The sequence below is a fragment of the Scaptodrosophila lebanonensis genome, unplaced genomic scaffold (assembly GCF_003285725.1).
Source record: "Scaptodrosophila lebanonensis strain 11010-0011.00,11010-0021.00 unplaced genomic scaffold, SlebRS2 tig00000112-arrow-arrow-pilon, whole genome shotgun sequence".
Classification (NCBI taxonomy): Eukaryota; Metazoa; Arthropoda; class Insecta; order Diptera; family Drosophilidae; genus Scaptodrosophila; species Scaptodrosophila lebanonensis.
Genome location: NW_022060574.1, coordinates 474624 through 492421, shown reverse-complemented (window position 1 = coordinate 492421; position 17798 = coordinate 474624). Strand labels below are relative to the sequence as shown.

General features: G+C 44.5%; 2 protein-coding genes across 2 annotated transcripts; both read right to left on the bottom strand.

The window, feature by feature from the left end:
* Positions 1-7003: 7003 nt before the first annotated feature.
* LOC115628215 lies at positions 7004-7473 on the bottom strand. Its single transcript, XM_030524207.1, has 2 exons — positions 7297-7473; positions 7004-7207 (listed from the first exon to the last, which is right to left on the bottom strand). The coding sequence occupies exons 1-2, from the start codon at positions 7445-7447 to the stop codon at positions 7029-7031; spliced, it is 330 nt and encodes a 109-aa protein (XP_030380067.1). The 5' UTR covers positions 7448-7473; the 3' UTR covers positions 7004-7028.
* A 7719-nt stretch (positions 7474-15192) lies between these two features.
* LOC115628207 lies at positions 15193-15662 on the bottom strand. Its single transcript, XM_030524202.1, has 2 exons — positions 15486-15662; positions 15193-15396 (listed from the first exon to the last, which is right to left on the bottom strand). Exons 1-2 carry the CDS (start codon positions 15634-15636, stop codon positions 15218-15220), a joined length of 330 nt encoding a protein of 109 aa, XP_030380062.1. The 5' UTR covers positions 15637-15662; the 3' UTR covers positions 15193-15217.
* Positions 15663-17798: the final 2136 nt, after the last annotated feature.

Sequence of the window (17798 nt, the reverse complement as noted above, 5' to 3'; positions counted from 1 at the left end):
CCACGTAAGGCAAACAAAAGAAATTGCTTTTGAACCGATTCAATGCGATTTTTATGTATTTCGTATTGCGGGCACCAGACGACAATATTCTAAGGTAGGCCGCACCAAAGCCGTATACAAAATTAGTGTTATGTAGGGGTCTTCAAATTCCTTTGCCCAACGTTTAATAAAGCCTAGAGTTCCCTTTGCTTTATTAACAATGGTGGAGATGTGATCATTAAAACAAAGTTTATCATCAAACAGTACACCTAGGTCGTTAACAGTGAAAATTCGTTCTACAGGAGAGTTATTTAAATAATATGAAATGAAATGAGGCTTGCATCGGTGGAACGTCATTAGCTTGCATTTAACAAAATTTAAGTTCAACAGATTCCGCGAACACCACAATTGGAAGGCATTGAGATCAAGCTGCAAATTGTCATGAAACTGAACATCGTTATATGAGAGGCAAAGTTTTACGTCGTCGGCATACATTAGTACACGAGAGTAAGTTAGGGATGATGGCAGATCATTTATAAAAAGAGTAAACAGTAGAGGACCTAAATGACTTCCCTGTGGGACCCCCGAAGTTACTTTAATAGCTTTTGACAGTACGCCGTTAAAAATTACACGTTGTGTTCTGCCAAACAAATAACTATATCTCCATACGATAAGATTTTTGGGAAATCCCAAAAGACCCAACTTATGGATCAACTTTGCTTAAGATTTTAAAGCGCGGACAAGATGGAAGGTTCATCGACAACAGGCATGAATATGCAGTTAGCTTCATGAATATTGCCGTAAAAGTTAATGTTGGAAGAGGAAAAACAATTTGTTGTGTATGTATCTTGGAAAAAAGTTGAAAAAAGGTCAGCGATACCAGCATCTGTGTTAGCAGTAAGTCCTTTAAAAAACACCATTTGCATTTCTTTTTGAGTTAACAAAACTATAAAATTGCTTTGGGTCTTGAGAAAAGTTAAGTCTGCATCGTGTCAAGTACTCGGCATAACATTGATTGTTTAATATTAGAAACTGAGAACGGGCCACACTAAATTTGTAAAAATCTGAGTTGGTCCCAGATTTTGAAAAACTCTTATATAACCTGGACTTAACATTCTTTGATTTGGAAAGCTCTTTAGTGAACCAAGGCACACGACGCGATGGCCGTAGAGTACAAATAGGAACACAAGCATCAAGCGCAGAGTTAAGAGCTCCATAAAATATATTAATGGCTAAGTCCATATCGTTACACACATATAAATGAGACCAATCAAGCTGCGCTAAAATACAATTCAGTTTAATAAAATTAGCTTTTTTAAAGCAACGTACTCGCGTATTTTGGTTTTGAGGCAAGGTGGTGCACATTTCAGTATCAATCACTAGCTCTAATGTTGGATGGTGAAGATCTTCGGGCAGGGACAAAAGCAGGGTTCTATTTATAACCATATTTGACACATCATTTAATAAAACATCATTTAAGAAAACAAGGTCGAGAAGTTTCATTGACGAGTTTAACACAGAATTAACTTGAAAAAGAGGTATATCAAGCTTACCATCTAAAAATTGACAGGCAGAAGAAGGAGTTAGGAAATTTGAATTTTCTAATACTGACCACGAAACATCAGGTATGTTAAAATCACCAAAAACGACCAAATAGTCTCTATCTTTAAGCATACTGGATATGCGTTGTATTGCAGAACAGTGAAGAAGGTAAGTTTCATTATCGGATGCAGGTGGGATACAAGAACAAGTGACAAATATAGAAAAACGCGCTGTAACGTTGTTACTCTGCCGCGGGTATACTCGCCGGCCAGAGTTTGCTGAAATAAATTAGGCACCCCAAAGAGCCAAGGTGTCCACTAAATAAAAGAGGGCGGTACGCCAAGTGAATTAATTCCACGTAGTTTAATTTCTAAATGCAAAAATAGGAGGGTGCGCTTCAATGCGCGTTCGATCACCTCTAGAACAGAACTAAAAACTCCTCTCTCCAATTCCAATTTCAAACTACTTATCTCTTCTAATACTTAAACTACTTCTTAAAACTACTCGCCTACTCAGGCATCGTGACGACGCACATCTGGTTGCTGCGCAACGCGTCGTTACAGCGCAAATATAAGCTTTACACATATATACTCGATTGAAAACGGATTATCAAAAGAGACAAATTTAGACGACAATAGAGAATCTACAGCGATAAGAACACCACCACCTTTGCGGTGTATACGGTCAAGTCTGAAAATATAATATTTTTGAATAAATATTTCAGAGCTTAATACTTTGGGTTTAAGCCACGTTTCAGTTAATATAATAACATTAGCAACGAATGATGTACTGTTTGAATAAAGCCTTTGATGTTTAGTAAGCAGTCCCCATACATTTTGATAATGAAATATCAGGGAAGAGGAATGATTTAGTTTTTTGGTGAAGACGGTGCTATGGAAGAAGAATTATTATTTGCATTAATGCGTTTACGGGTAAATTCGTGAGCAACTACATGTTTTGGCCAGAAAGTAGGGTCAACGATTTTATTAAATAAATTCTCAGGAACAGAAATTTTGAAAGACGAAATGTCGCGCTTATACTTAAATAGGAATTTCGAAACCAAAACATCATCAGCTAAGCAAGAAGGTACATTTTGGCAAATGTACAGCTTGATGGCATCCTCTGAAATATCGTGCCTTAGCCGGGATACAAAAATCAGATCATGCTGGGCAGAAGAAGAAGTAGAAGTCAGGCGTCTTGGAGCAGCAGCGATGGAGGGTACAGCAGAACAAGCAGCAGTAACAGGAATATCCGCAATAGCAGCAGCAATCACGTCGGTAGTAGCATTAGCAATTGATATGGATGAAGAAACACCCGGAACAAGCATTTCACTATTCATAGGGGCAGCAAGTGAACGTGAAGGTGAAGCGCTCTCACCAAATGCTTCAACGATAGGATTAGGGTAAGCCGGTGTAGAGGTGAAGCACAATTTGTGTTGTTATCCGGGATTGTAAGTATGTTGGGCTGGGATATAGCCAAGTTTCGTTTCTTCCTTTTTGGAGACTCGGACAGTAGCTTAAGGCCAAGAAACGTCGTTTCCAGCGCTACAAATTGTTCGTGGAAAACTTGAAACTCGGCACGAAGTTCTTTTATGCTTTTATGCGTCTGCTTCATAAACTGACGCATTTCGGTAGCAATACTACGACATTTTTCACAAAACCAGATTAAGCCGTTGTTTTTGCCTAAGTAGTCAGTTACCCGGCCAACGAACCCGGCACATTTCGCGTGACCAACGTCGTCGCACAACCAGCACTGCACTGTAGGGTCCATTGAACCAAGCTTATGGCCAAACTCACAGGACTTAAAACAGCAAGAAAACATTTTGGTCCGTTTTAGTTTGAGCCTAAACGTATGCTATGAAAAAAACAATGTTTGTTGAATGGCACTAGGAGTTGCACAAACACACGCACTCAAAGTAATTAGTAAAAATGTTTTTAGTTTATTTAAAACGAAGATTTTATTCAAAAAATTCGGGAATGAAAAGGTTTTGACTCTATTTTAGAGTTTCGACACGTCCCCACTAACAGCTGAATTTGTTGATCAAGGATAAGGGCACAGTTGGTAAAGAAGAAAATTGTTTTTGTTATTCGTATAAAGGCGCACCGAAATGTGAATGCACTGATGGAAAGCAACAACAAAAAGTCACTTGTTCACTGCACTTAGAGGTTTAGCGTTTGTAAGCCGCAATCGATTAAGTAGAGCATTCGCTGATAATCAGTCACAGATATGTGTACACTTGACAAAGTAGTACTTTGGCAAAAAGTTCAGTTTATATTTAAAAAACGATTAATCACAGAGCTCAAAATAACCACGACCGATTTCAACGACAGGGTTGCCCTATTAGAAAATAGGGCAGGGATATTTTTTGACAACGCTGGTAACGTGGGATTAAAGTGGACATAATTGAATATACGCAAATCTGGAAGAGTATTGGGCATTTAAGAAGAAGCAAGAAGAAGCATAGAAGCATCTTGAATGAAGCTTGTTTATTCACACATGTGCGGCAGTGCGAATCGGCAGGACGATCGTGGTCCTGACGAGTTAAGTTAAAGGATGCTTGTTGTACTTCTGTTGATCAAGACGGGCTCCCAGTGGTCCGATTTGATATTTGGGTGGACATTCGTGGTCCGAGTAATTAAAGGCACTTGTGGTCCTGATGCTTCAGTGGACCCTTGTGGTCCAGTAGGTGCAGATAACACCGGTTGCCCTGGTTGTGTTTGAGTGATGCAGGACGTTTGGTTTAGTTTCGTACTTACTATAATAGCGAGCTGAACCAGAAACGTGAACCAGATGGTGAGTGCTTGCAGTGACCAAGGATACCGGCTGGCAATCCTTGGGAGCATCTAGTTCAAGGTGGTAGTTGACGTGATAAAGATCACCGGTGCCCGTATTGACAAAAGGAAAAGGACGTTCGGAGGAAAACTTTAAAATTGGGAAGACGGAGCTTGGCATGGACATCAACACAATAAAAACAAGAGAGAACGCTACAGTCGAGCAAGCCCGACAGTGTAATACCCTGTACCCAGGTAAACTTCCGTCGCTGAGTTATATGCGCCCATAGCAGCAGCAAAAAGAGGAAGAAGAAGAGCGAACTTGTTGCTGCAGTTTGGGGGGGTTGTACTGGCGAGAATTTGTTTTGCTAATAACTTTTCTTAGAACTGACCGAATTGAATAAAATTCAACAGTACAGTAGAAAATGATACATAAATTATGTGTGCAAAGTTTGATTTAGGTAGCATTTGAAATGTGGACGCTATTGACGAAATTCTGCAGCGGGGGAAGGGGGGGAAAATTAAAAAACAAAAAAATAAACTCGTCCTTACTCGGACCTAGGAGAATCTGGATGCCAACTTTGGTTATTCCAGCTTTTATAGTTTCTGAGATCCTCGCGTTCATCCAGACGGACGGACGGACAGACGGACGGACATGTCTAGATCGATTTCTCTCGTCATGCTGATCAAGAATATATATACTTTATGGGGTCGGAGATGCTTCCTTCTGTATGTTACATACTTTGCACAAACCTAATATACCCTTTTTACCCTACGGGTACAGGGTATAAAAATACTGAGTGAGTAGAGTGCGCGAGTGATGGGTAAACGCGGAGGCGTGCACAATAAGATTAATAAGAGAATAGCACGTTTATTCTCGAGTGCAACACCACCCGCATGGGCAACGGCCCAAAAATTACAGGCAGAACTTGACTATTTAAAGTCAATAAGCAAAAATGCGAAACCCGACTCCGCAACTCGCTCCACTCGTATTGAAAATATAAATAAACGTGAATTAATTTTACCTCCTTCACCCAAGCCACTGCCAAAGAACGCAAAAAGCTGCCCAACGGACTGCGAGGGACCTCTGTACACTCCATACTGCGAGTACACGTGCCGGCAACGCACGGTACGCAATCAGGAGCAATAAGTGCGAAAGGCATAGGACCGCCTTTTGCACCAGCGCTGGAAAAAAAACGCCGACGACAACTGTAAGTGCGAGAGGCAGGCCGCCCCTTGCGCCAACGAGGGAGCATCAGCGTGCCACATCCGGCGACGCCCAGCTGATGCTCCAACATAAACCAAATTTGAAATCGGGAAACAAGGATGGTGATAGAAATTTAAGGTAATTCCCAAAAGACCCACAATAATATGTAAAAAAAATCTTTTGTAAACTAATTTAACATACGAAAATTTTAAAATATCTTATAAGAAAAAGTGTAAAATATCCAATAAGAAATATTGTAAATTCGAGCGGAACCTTCTCCAGCCGACTAGGAGTACAGCCCGTAAAGCTGTACGAACCATTAGGTAGAAAGCTGTCAAACTGCTTAAATGGAAACAGTATAAGCAAAATAGACCAGCCATGTAGACGTGGCATAGTTACAAATAACATAAGTAGTATACCCAAAATGGGTTTGATAGACACTAAGGTAGTAGATTCCACTGCAGGAATCGTTAATAAAGTGGAATCGCAGAAAGTGGATGTCGAAACAATAACAATTCTGTTGGTGGTAATCGTTGTATTAATGAGTGGGAATTTGTTTTTTAAGCTGTACAAGCTGCACAATAAGTGCCTAAAAAAACCAATTCTCAGTAGAGCAAAAGACCTGGATAAATTAAAAAAAAAAGGGTCAAACCAAAATAAAACAAGAAAGGAATGCTAAAGTCGAGCAGGCTCAACTCTTAAATACCCTGTACCACCCCACAAAAAAGTAATTTAATTAATTATTTAATTTAATTAATGAACTAAATTAATTTAATTAATTAACTAAATTAATCTAATTAATTAACTAAATTAAATATAAAATATTCCATGCATGCATACATACATTTACATTTACATCAGAATCGTGCCTTATGCGTGTTTGTGTACTTGTACATATGTATGTATGTGTGCATTGGGCCTGGTTTTATGGCTATAACTTTCTTTCCGATCATTCTATCATAATGAAACTTGGTATACGGATATATAATCACTAACCTAATGCGACTACCAAATTTTAGTTCAAAATTATTATTATTATATTATATACTAGCAGGTATTGCCCGTCTTAACCCGGCTCAATATAATGTTTCCAATTGTATTTATTTTGTGTGTGCATAACCTTCCCATATGCTTTCACCCTTTAAGTTACCAGTAGGAAGGCATTTAAGGTATTTAAATGAACATTTTCTGTTCTTGACAAAAAATTGTTCAGTAGTCCGTTACATTTTTGTTCTTGCCAAACTATTTCGTTAAACGAACATGACCACTATAACTAATATTTTATAAAGCTCGTTTTCCCCTCTTTGGAGCTAGAATTTTCCAAAAGCCTTTCTTGGTGTGCTCCTATACTATGATGGATACTATGAAAGGATGTTGCATCGGGCTGGTCACGAAGAATAAAAGGTGGCAGCGCTACGGAAGGCGCCAAGAATTTACAAAGGTACTGCAGCGCCATCTAGCGGTACCGAGCGAGGCACCATGGTGGCAACTGCAGCCACGCAGGCGCAGGGTTGTGTCCCGATGGCACCTCAAAGTGGGGAAACGTCAAGGCCGTGATGAACGGATGCGCAAGGACGTAAAAATCCGCAGGCATACGACATCCGGCCTATAAAAGGCAAGCCGCAACACGCCATTCCTGTTTTTGGGGCGACGGTGCAGACCCACGAGGCAGTGTTTTCGTTTGGTGAACTGGAGGCCGTGCTGAAACCTGAAAAAGGAAAGGAAGAACCAGAAGCCGTTCGAAGGTGAGCATAAGGATATAGATGCAAGGCAGAACTAATGCCGATGTATACATACCTGTATATCCACTTAAATGTGCCGACCAGTGCTTAAATGCCTTTTGTTCCTTGGCATATAGATTTTCCGGCATATCGCCAAGTTTTCGGACAGCGGTGGAACCATACACAGCAGCTGCAGCGGCCGTCATAAGTAGCAGCACGAGCTGCATCGTAGCAGGAGCAACAGCGACAGCAGCAGATCCAGCACCAGCGTCTTCAACGACAGCAGCAGATCCAGCACCAGCGTCTTCAACGACAGCAGCAGATCCAGCACCAGCGTTTTCAACGACAGCAGCAGCAACGACAGTGGCAGCCGGAGCAAAGGCGCCCACCCAAGAAGTAGCAGCAGCAATAGCGGCGCCACCACAACGCAACAGCAGACACGTCCGTCTGCGCCATCAGCAGCGGAGGATAGACAAGCCGGTGAGTCCGTTCCTTGGCCACGCGCCGTGCCTATTGTTCGCGGTTGAGCAGCGACATCAGGCAGAGATCCCGCGCGCCTTACGTCGTGTCGTTTGTATGGGCTGCGCCTGCAGGGTCCCACACGCCGCCCATTGAAGTTCCTGTAAAAGAAAAAAAAAGAAGATAAAACAAAATATATATACATAGATCATTAAAACCAAAACGAGGCAGAAAGTGGCACCTAGACAGAGCTTGGCGCTCTATTTAATTAATAAAAAATTCATACTCTTATACACTTATATTGTACGAAGATTGCCAATTGCAGTAGCGCGCAGTGTTTTATATTAGTCTTATATTTCTATTGCGCCCATGACCGTCGAGAGCTCTCGTTAGGATTTGGTTGGACATTTTTCTATAATTTTTTGTACCGCGCATATTTTTTTTATACACATACACATATATCTATATACATATTTATTTGCCATAAACATACTTGCATGTTGGCGCACATAAAGAACCGCATTGGCCGTTGGCAAGCCTTCTTTATTTTGTTTTTATATAAAAATTCTTGTTCCATGTTTACATTGTTTGCACTCACACTCAATCACACTGAAATATATGTATGTTTGTAGCCACATAAACTGAAAATTAATTGTTAATTTTAATGGTCGCACCGTTGGTGATGATGCATTAAAGCAGCATCAGTAGGGGCGGGAGACTCACCTTTGCCATGGAATAGCCCAAGCACGGCCCAAATTAAGGGTATCCAAGAAACATTTTGCCTTTGGATACAGGCAGGGTGGGTACGCCTGGGATAACAACAGCAAAATCCCACACGGTTGTCCGATGCCACAATTTCTGTCCGTCCGCACGTATATAATCTCCTTTTACAGTCACCCGTATTCGTACGGATGGCTTGAGGGAGTTATCCGTTTATTTGTTTTTTTGTCGCATTACGTTTCTTTTAGTTTATGTTAGTTTTTTTTGGTTTGTTTACGTTTTGAATTCGGTTTTGTATATTGCGCGTCGAATTTATTGTAGTGATGGCATTTTGTTTATCGATGGAGGAACCGTGATATCGGTTATTGTACGACTCACGCGGGCATAGGGTTGGAACCACACACCCAAGGAGAATTCCGATGAGCCAGCCGGCGTTGCCCAAGAGGAAAAGCGTAGTCGTAACAATATGGCGCCCAACTTGGATGTTTGAATTTTCAATGCCAAGGAGTAGGTGGAGTTGTTTAGGGCCCTGTACCACGTTTTGGGGAGGAGTCTAGGCAGCCGCCGTACGCAGGCTGAGAATTTAGATAGGAAAAAAATAAATTAAGCCGATGGCTAGGGGCCGACGATCGGTATGGTAGGGACGGAATCCCTTATAGCACCAACTGCAAGCGTGTGTGACATGGACAGTAAGTCACGAAGGTGCGAATATGAGCCCTTCGTTTGCGACTGCCATTTGGAACGACGCTAGGCAATGGGTACTATGGGGGGATTCCAATGCGCGTTTTTTTTGTTATTTCGTTTCAGTGTTTTTGTTGTATTTCTTGCGTCAATTCGTTGGTGCACTGTCGCTGTGGTGTCATCGTGTTTGCCTGGTGGACGTAGAGTACCGGTGGCCCAGGATGACTAGGAAAGTCGCCTGCGATGCACCGCTACGCACGGTGAGCCAGAGCAGATGGTGCACAAAACAGAATTGGGTGTCAAGAAGCAACCATTTAATTTGTTGGCTGTCGTTCATCGCCGTCAAGGCGATAAATGTAGCAGCGAACAAATATAGCAGGATTGTGGCGTAGGGCAGCTGTAGAGGCGTAGATATTATAGGAGCCGTGTTTGGGTTCCGGCGGAGTGTGAGTCTCAGCCCCTATATACAGAAGTTTAAAAGAAAATTTGTTTGTTTATTGCTTACATTTTATTAAGTCTGTTTGGTTACGTTTGGTGCATATACATATGTTACATTTGTCTTGTGGTTGAGCGTATATATATTTTTTTTTGGTTTCCGTGCAAAGTTGGACGTGAATTTATTTAAAGATTTGTTTTTTTTATTTTTACTACTATATTCATATTTATTTATTCCAATTCACATATTTATCTATTTATTGTTGTACCTATTTATTTATTTATTTATCCATCATACATATTCAGCGTACATATATTTTCTTGCCCATTTGTTTTTGTTGTTTTGGGCGTTTGCAAACATTTTCATTGTTTGGAATACATATATACAATTATCCAATTAATACGATTTTTTCTTCGGGGCCTGCTTGAAAGCTGAACAAATTCATAATCCAAAATATAAATAAATATTATAAAAAAACAGAGCGTATTTTTTTTTGGATTGAGATGGAAAAGGATTCTGCGCGTGCGTATAACGAGAACGGCCAGAAATGATGATCCAGTGCTGGAGGAACACCTAGAAGGAGCCGTAGGTTTTTCCACCGGTGGCCTCATGCACACTCCTCCGAGGCCGTCCATAGCACCAGCAGTACACTGGGACGCCGAGCCAGTAGTCGCGTCGGTGGTAGAAGCAGCAGTGGCCCAGGCGAACGAAACATACCGCCAATCGCAAAAAGAGGGCATCAACAAAGTGTTGCAGGAGGAAATCCGAATGGGGTTTCAAGACTTGATGGGCGCGTTGAAAGAAGTTTTGCAACCGCGAGCGAATTGCGGCGATTCAGCTGCAAATGGAGCATGGCAACCGCCAGTCAGCCAGAATCGGGGTGCGGTGCCAAAACGGCCGCATCAATACCAGGCTGAACCTCTAACACCAGCAAGAGGAACTTCGCGTCCAGTAGCAAGGCCAGCGGCAGCTAATTCCTCCAGTGGAGCTGGCAATAGCAGCAACACAGCTCGAAATTGGCAAAATCCCGCAGCACAGTCGGCCCGTCGAAGAGGCAACAGGCGTTACGATGGGAGTGGTCAGCTGGACCCGCCTCCTCCGTATGTAGCGGCGAATGGCAGATCCGGATGGTGCCGCGTCGAAAAGTGGGACATCGTTTTCAGCGGCGATAAGGAAAAAATGGCTGTTGAAGACTTCGTTTTCCAGGTCGAGTTCCTTCAGAGGCAGTGTCGCTGCGCATGGTCCGAAGTATTAAACAGTTTCCATCTGTTAGTAACTGGGCACGCTCGCGAGTGGTACTGGCAGTACGTCAGGGACCACCGGGCAGACAGCTGGCCAGAACTAAAACGAAGCATGCTGTCCCGTTTTAAAGGCGCCGCCGATGAATTCGAGCGCATGCATCAATTGCGCGAAAGACGGCAGAAGGCAAGCGAAAGCGTTGAGGAGTACTTCCATGCCATGAGGAAACTGGCGTCGCGTCTCCACACAGCACCATCTGAAAACGAGATGATGAAATATATAAAAAAAGGATTAAAAATAGAACTAGCTCGTTATGTGTATGCGATGCGCGTGTACACGGTAGACCACTTACGTGACGAATGCGTAGAGGTGGAAGCTATGGTCCAGCGGCGAGAAGGCGTGTTCCCAACACGCAGCGGCACACGTTTTAGTGGCGGAAACCGTCCACCGGCAGTGGAGGAGGTGGTCGACGACACTAACGGCGAGGAGTCGGCGGATTTCGGCGTAGTTGAAGAGGCGCGTTTGGCAAGGCGTCCGCAACACGCGTTAGTTTGCTGGAACTGCAGACAAGCCGGCCATAGTTTCCGCGACTGCATGTCACCGGAAAGGCGCGTCTTCTGTTATAGGTGTGGCAGGCCCGACACCTATAGTCCAACCTGTCCCGATTGCACGGGAAACGGCCGTCGGAGTGCGGAGCAAGTGGGCGAATCGCGCTCGACACAGGTGCCCACCAGGATGACAGCGGAGCGGTCCTGAAAGAAGAATTTCATAAGAAAAATACCCCATATAGTAATAAGTTGAAATTTTTACCGTACGAGGAAAAGATGCGGGCATATCTGGAGGCGCGTAATAGAATTTTTGCCCAACATCAGTTAGATGGGATGAGGATGGTGACAGCCAAAGTTAAAAAGGCCCGAGCACGATTCCGAGTGAGAAGGCAGACGAAGAAGCTGGTAGCCGAGGCAGTGCGACGCGAAGGAGCAGCAGACCCGAGGATTTTTGCCGAAGTACTGGTACGAGGCCACGTGCTTCGCGGTTTGCTGGATACCGGGGCCTCGGTAAGCGTGCTAGGCAAGGGCAGTCTGGAACTGCTGAAAGAGATTGGCATGGTGCCCAGAAATTACATTTCGATAATTAAAACAGCAGGCGGTGAAGACAGAGCCGTAATTGGACGAGTGCGTTTACCAGTGGTGTATCGAGAAGAGGCCAAAGAAGTGGAATTTTACGTATGCCCATCACTCGAACAGAACGCGTATTTCGGTATCGACTTTTGGCGGCTGTTTAACTTGGCACCACTATTAATTCCTCCAGAAAAGCCAGCCGTTAAAAGACTTGTCCTCGATGAATTGCTAGCTGATAGAGTGGCGCATTATGCGGACCAGGATGAAGTAAGGCCTGAACCAGATATGTGGAAATTGAATGAACAACAAAAGCTGCAATTGGAACAAGTAAAAAAAAGAATTTTTAACCTTCGAAGAAGCGGGATTAGGCAAGACTACTTTGGAGACTCACCGAATTGAATTGGTCAGCGGAGCAGAGCCAGTGAAAGACAGGCACTACCCTCTATCACCCGCTATGCAGAAGATTGTGTGGGATGAGGTGGACAGCATGCTGGCGCTTGGCGTCATCGAGGTAAGCGATAGTCCGTGGAGTAACCGCACCACCATAGTGCGACGGCCGGGCAAGAACCGCTTTTGCCTCGATGCCCGCAAGTTGAACAAACTGACAGTCAAAGATGCCTATCCGCTACCATGCGTGGAGGGAATCCTATCTGGAATCGATCAGACATATTATATTTCCAGTGTGGACCTGAAATTTGCGTTTTGGCAGGTGGAGTTGGAGGAGTCCAGTAGAAGGTGCACTGCGTTTACGGTACCAGGGCGACCGTTGTACCAATTCCGCATGATGCCTTTCGGGTTGTGTAACGCCGCTCAAAGGTTGTGCCGGCTGATGGACAAGGTTATACCGAATGAACTGAGGTCCAACGTTAAAGTATATCTGGACGATTTGGTAGTATTCGCGGCTGATTTTGATACGCACTTGGAGTACCTGAAGAGAGTAGCTGAATGCCTCAAGAAGGCAAACCTGACGATAGGGTTACAAAAGTCGAAGTTTTGCTTTAAAACGTTGAAATACTTGGGATTTATCGTGGGCGGCGGCGTGCTTCGAACAGATCCGGAACGGGTGCAGGCGATACAGCGCATACAGGTGCCAAGATCCGTAAAGGAGGTTCGAGCTTTCTTAGGAACCGCCGGGTGGTACAGGCGATTTATTAAAGATTTTGCCACCTTAGCGGCTCCGCTCACTGAGGCTTTGAAAAAGCGATCGGGAGGCCGGTTCTCACTCGGTGGCGAAGCTATAGCAGCATTTGAGGCGTTGAAGAAGGCGCTCACATCTGCGCCAGTGCTGGTACACGCGGATTTTTCACGCCCATTTTTTGTACAATGTGACGCATCCCATATTGGCGTCGGAGCCGTATTATTCCAGGTGGATTTGCAGGGAAACGAGAGGCCCATTGCGTTCTTTTCTGCCAAGATGAACAAGCACCAGGTGAACTACTCGGTGACCGAGAAGGAGTGCTTGGCGGCGGTATTGGCGATACAAAAATTCCGGCCATACATCGAAATGATGCCATTCACGGTCATAACCGATCACGCCAGTTTGAAATGGCTGATGTCCATGAAGGATTTGTCCGGGCGATTGGCTCGTTGGTCGTTGCTGCTCCAGGGCTTCGACTTTGAAATCACGCACCGGAAGGGCTCCGACAACATCGTGGCGGATATGCTGTCCAGAAGCACCGAAGCCGAAACTTTAGAGGAGTTGGATTTCTTCCCAGGAGACCTGTTGGGTATAGAAACCGCAGAATTCGAATCAGAGGAGTATCGGGAGCTGATTAGCGAAATTCAAAGTCAAAAAGATAAATTACCTGATTTAAAAATTGAAAACGGGGTGATCTACAAAAAGACATCCTTCAATCGGCTAGAAGATCAGCTCGAAGGCAGTGTGTGGAAACTGTGGGTTCCGCGTGCGCTAACCGGCATGCTTATATCGAAGGCCCATACCGAAGCGTCAACGCATGGAGGAGTGTTGAAGACGTTGTCCTGGTTGCGGCGGCAGTTTTATTGGCCGGGAATGGCCAAAGACGTTGCTGAAGTGGTCCGAAAATGCGTGGTCTGCAAAGAGACGAAAGCCACCAATTACGGGATGCAGGTGGGAATTGGTGCAGAAGTCGTCACGGAGAGGCCGTTCCAGAAGTTATACATAGACTTCTTGGGCAAGTATCCGCGATCAAGGAAGGGGCACGCCTTCATATTCATAGTGGTAGATCACTTCACCAAATTCACGTTCCTGAAGGCGATGCGAGAGGCCACCACTCGGAGCGTCGTCGACTTCTTGGTGAACGAAGTGTTCCATACGTTCGGCGTTCCAGAAGTCATACACTCCGATAATGGTAAGCAATTCACGTCCAAGCAGTTTACAGACATGATGGAGGGCTACGGTGTTAAGCATCTGCGGACACCGGTGTATTCGCCGCAAAGCAACGCGTCCGAAAGGGTGAACCGAACTATACTGTCCGCGATACGGGCGTATCTGGGGCAGGATCACCGCGAGTGGGACCTACACCTTCCGGAAATTGAAAGGGCCATCAGAAACAGCGTGCATTCTGCGACTGGAGTAACGCCTTTTTTCGCACTATTCGGCCGACATATGATGTTGCACGGTTCGCAGTACCGATTGGCGAGGAAATTAAGGTCCTTAGACGAGCACGAATTCGCAGCGGTGAGTACAGCAGACAGGCAATCCCTGTTGCAACAGAAAATCCAGGCACAATTGCATGCGGCGTATGAGCGCAGTAGCGTTCGCTATAACCGGCGTGCGCGGCGGCTAAGACTAGCGCCCGGCCAGGAGGTATACCGGCGAAACTTTGCATTGAGTGATTTCAGCCGCGCGTTCAATGCGAAATTCGCGCGGAAATTTCTAAAAGCTCGCGTAAGGAAATCCATCGGCACCAACGCATACGAGCTGGAAGATTTGCAAGGGAACTTGCTGGGGGTATTCCACGCAAAGGATATCCGAGTGTGACGCCTGTCCTAAGGCAGAATGGATGAATATAGGGAGGAGGATGCAGCCAGAGCTACTCACCTGAAGATCAAGAGTGGGTGTGGCCTACGTTGGGCGCCGCGGTAGTAGTCATCCGAGGCAACGCCGGACTCGAAGCAGAGGACTCCAACAACACCAGCCGTTTGATGCGCGCAAACATCACTTCGGGGCACGAGCGTCCGCCCACTTGGATATTTGCGGTGGTGTTGCATCGGGCTGGTCACGAAGAATAAAAGGTGGCAGCGCTACGGAAGGCGCCAAGAATTTACAAAGGTACTGCAGCGCCATCTAGCGGTACCGAGCGAGGCACCATGGTGGCAACTGCAGCCACGCAGGCGCAGGGTTGTGTCCCGATGGCACCTCAAAGTGGGGAAACGTCAAGGCCGTGATGAACGGATGCGCAAGGACGTAAAAATCCGCAGGCATACGACATCCGGCCTATAAAAGGCAAGCCGCAACACGCCATTCCTGTTTTTGGGGCGACGGTGCAGACCCACGAGGCAGTGTTTTCGTTTGGTGAACTGGAGGCCGTGCTGAAACCTGAAAAAGGAAAGGAAGAACCAGAAGCCGTTCGAAGGTGAGCATAAGGATATAGATGCAAGGCAGAACTAATGCCGATGTATACATACCTGTATATCCACTTAAATGTGCCGACCAGTGCTTAAATGCCTTTTGTTCCTTGGCATATAGATTTTCCGGCATATCGCCAAGTTTTCGGACAGCGGTGGAACCATACACAGCAGCTGCAGCGGCCGTCATAAGTAGCAGCACGAGCTGCATCGTAGCAGGAGCAACAGCGACAGCAGCAGATCCAGCACCAGCGTCTTCAACGACAGCAGCAGATCCAGCACCAGCGTCTTCAACGACAGCAGCAGATCCAGCACCAGCGTTTTCAACGACAGCAGCAGCAACGACAGTGGCAGCCGGAGCAAAGGCGCCCACCCAAGAAGTAGCAGCAGCAATAGCGGCGCCACCACAACGCAACAGCAGACACGTCCGTCTGCGCCATCAGCAGCGGAGGATAGACAAGCCGGTGAGTCCGTTCCTTGGCCACGCGCCGTGCCTATTGTTCGCGGTTGAGCAGCGACATCAGGCAGAGATCCCGCGCGCCTTACGTCGTGTCGTTTGTATGGGCTGCGCCTGCAGGGTCCCACACGCCGCCCATTGAAGTTCCTGTAAAAGAAAAAAAAAGAAGATAAAACAAAATATATATACATAGATCATTAAAACCAAAACGAGGCAGAAAGTGGCACCTAGACAGAGCTTGGCGCTCTATTTAATTAATAAAAAATTCATACTCTTATACACTTATATTGTACGAAGATTGCCAATTGCAGTAGCGCGCAGTGTTTTATATTAGTCTTATATTTCTATTGCGCCCATGACCGTCGAGAGCTCTCGTTAGGATTTGGTTGGACATTTTTCTATAATTTTTTGTACCGCGCATATTTTTTTTATACACATACACATATATCTATATACATATTTATTTGCCATAAACATACTTGCATGTTGGCGCACATAAAGAACCGCATTGGCCGTTGGCAAGCCTTCTTTATTTTGTTTTTATATAAAAATTCTTGTTCCATGTTTACATTGTTTGCACTCACACTCAATCACACTGAAATATATGTATGTTTGTAGCCACATAAACTGAAAATTAATTGTTAATTTTAATGGTCGCACCGTTGGTGATGATGCATTAAAGCAGCATCAGTAGGGGCGGGAGACTCACCTTTGCCATGGAATAGCCCAAGCACGGCCCAAATTAAGGGTATCCAAGAAACATTTTGCCTTTGGATACAGGCAGGGTGGGTACGCCTGGGATAACAACAGCAAAATCCCACACGGTTGTCCGATGCCACAATTTCTGTCCGTCCGCACGTATATAATCTCCTTTTACAGTCACCCGTATTCGTACGGATGGCTTGAGGGAGTTATCCGTTTATTTGTTTTTTTGTCGCATTACGTTTCTTTTAGTTTATGTTAGTTTTTTTTGGTTTGTTTACGTTTTGAATTCGGTTTTGTATATTGCGCGTCGAATTTATTGTAGTGATGGCATTTTGTTTATCGATGGAGGAACCGTGATATCGGTTATTGTACGACTCACGCGGGCATAGGGTTGGAACCACACACCCAAGGAGAATTCCGATGAGCCAGCCGGCGTTGCCCAAGAGGAAAAGCGTAGTCGTAACAAGGATACTTGAGTCCAAATTTCATCTTTTACCGTTTGGGCTGTGCGTTGATCACCAATTAGTCAGGACAAACTGTTTTATATATAGAGATAACGCAACGTTTTAAGATAGACTATGTGCAAAAAAGGGGAATAATTATAAGGGTATATTCTAATTTTAAATTCATATTTGAGTCTTTTCGTGCCATATTGAGTCAATACGGTCACGCACAACCTCGGAATATGAAACACGGCACTCGTGTCAATGCCGTGCAGTGATGAGCAACGATCAAAAAGCACTGACAATTCTCATCTCAATTTGCTAGAGTAAAGCTTTCGATAGTTGAAGCCACCGATACCATCAAAATATCGAAGTTTGAATGCAATAAGCACAATATTTAAATAATAAAATCTAATTATTTATTGAGATCAATATATCATATACATACATACATCTGCCCGCAATGCGAAGCAGAATATGCGTAGCTCCGTTATTCGGTTTCTGCTTTACTATCGCTTACGCAGTCGTTGCCTAGCGACGGTAACTGTAAACTTTTGGCGTTTTGCCTTTGCAATTAACATTAAATGGTCAAAACGAAAGAAGAAGAGCGAGCCAATGACTTGCAGTTGTTGTTGTTTTTAGAACATTATTTTTTTTTACAATCAAACAACTGTGTTCGATTGCCCAATGTATACATTAATACGAATGTACATACATGCTATATTCATACACAGGCATACACACATACATACATCCATATGTATGTTT

What these genes read in the sequence shown, in the direction of transcription:
- LOC115628207 (XM_030524202.1), bottom strand. Translation starts at nt 15,636, where the DNA reads ATGCAGCTCGTGCTGCTACTTATGACGGCCGCTGCAGCTGCTGTGTAT. An exon ending in ACATTTAAGTGGATATACAG is followed by an intron (nt 15,397 to 15,485) that starts GTATGTATACAT and finishes TTCCTTTTTCAG; the next exon opens with GTTTCAGCACGGCCTCCAGT.
- LOC115628215 (XM_030524207.1), bottom strand. Translation starts at nt 7,447, where the DNA reads ATGCAGCTCGTGCTGCTACTTATGACGGCCGCTGCAGCTGCTGTGTAT. An exon ending in ACATTTAAGTGGATATACAG is followed by an intron (nt 7,208 to 7,296) that starts GTATGTATACAT and finishes TTCCTTTTTCAG; the next exon opens with GTTTCAGCACGGCCTCCAGT.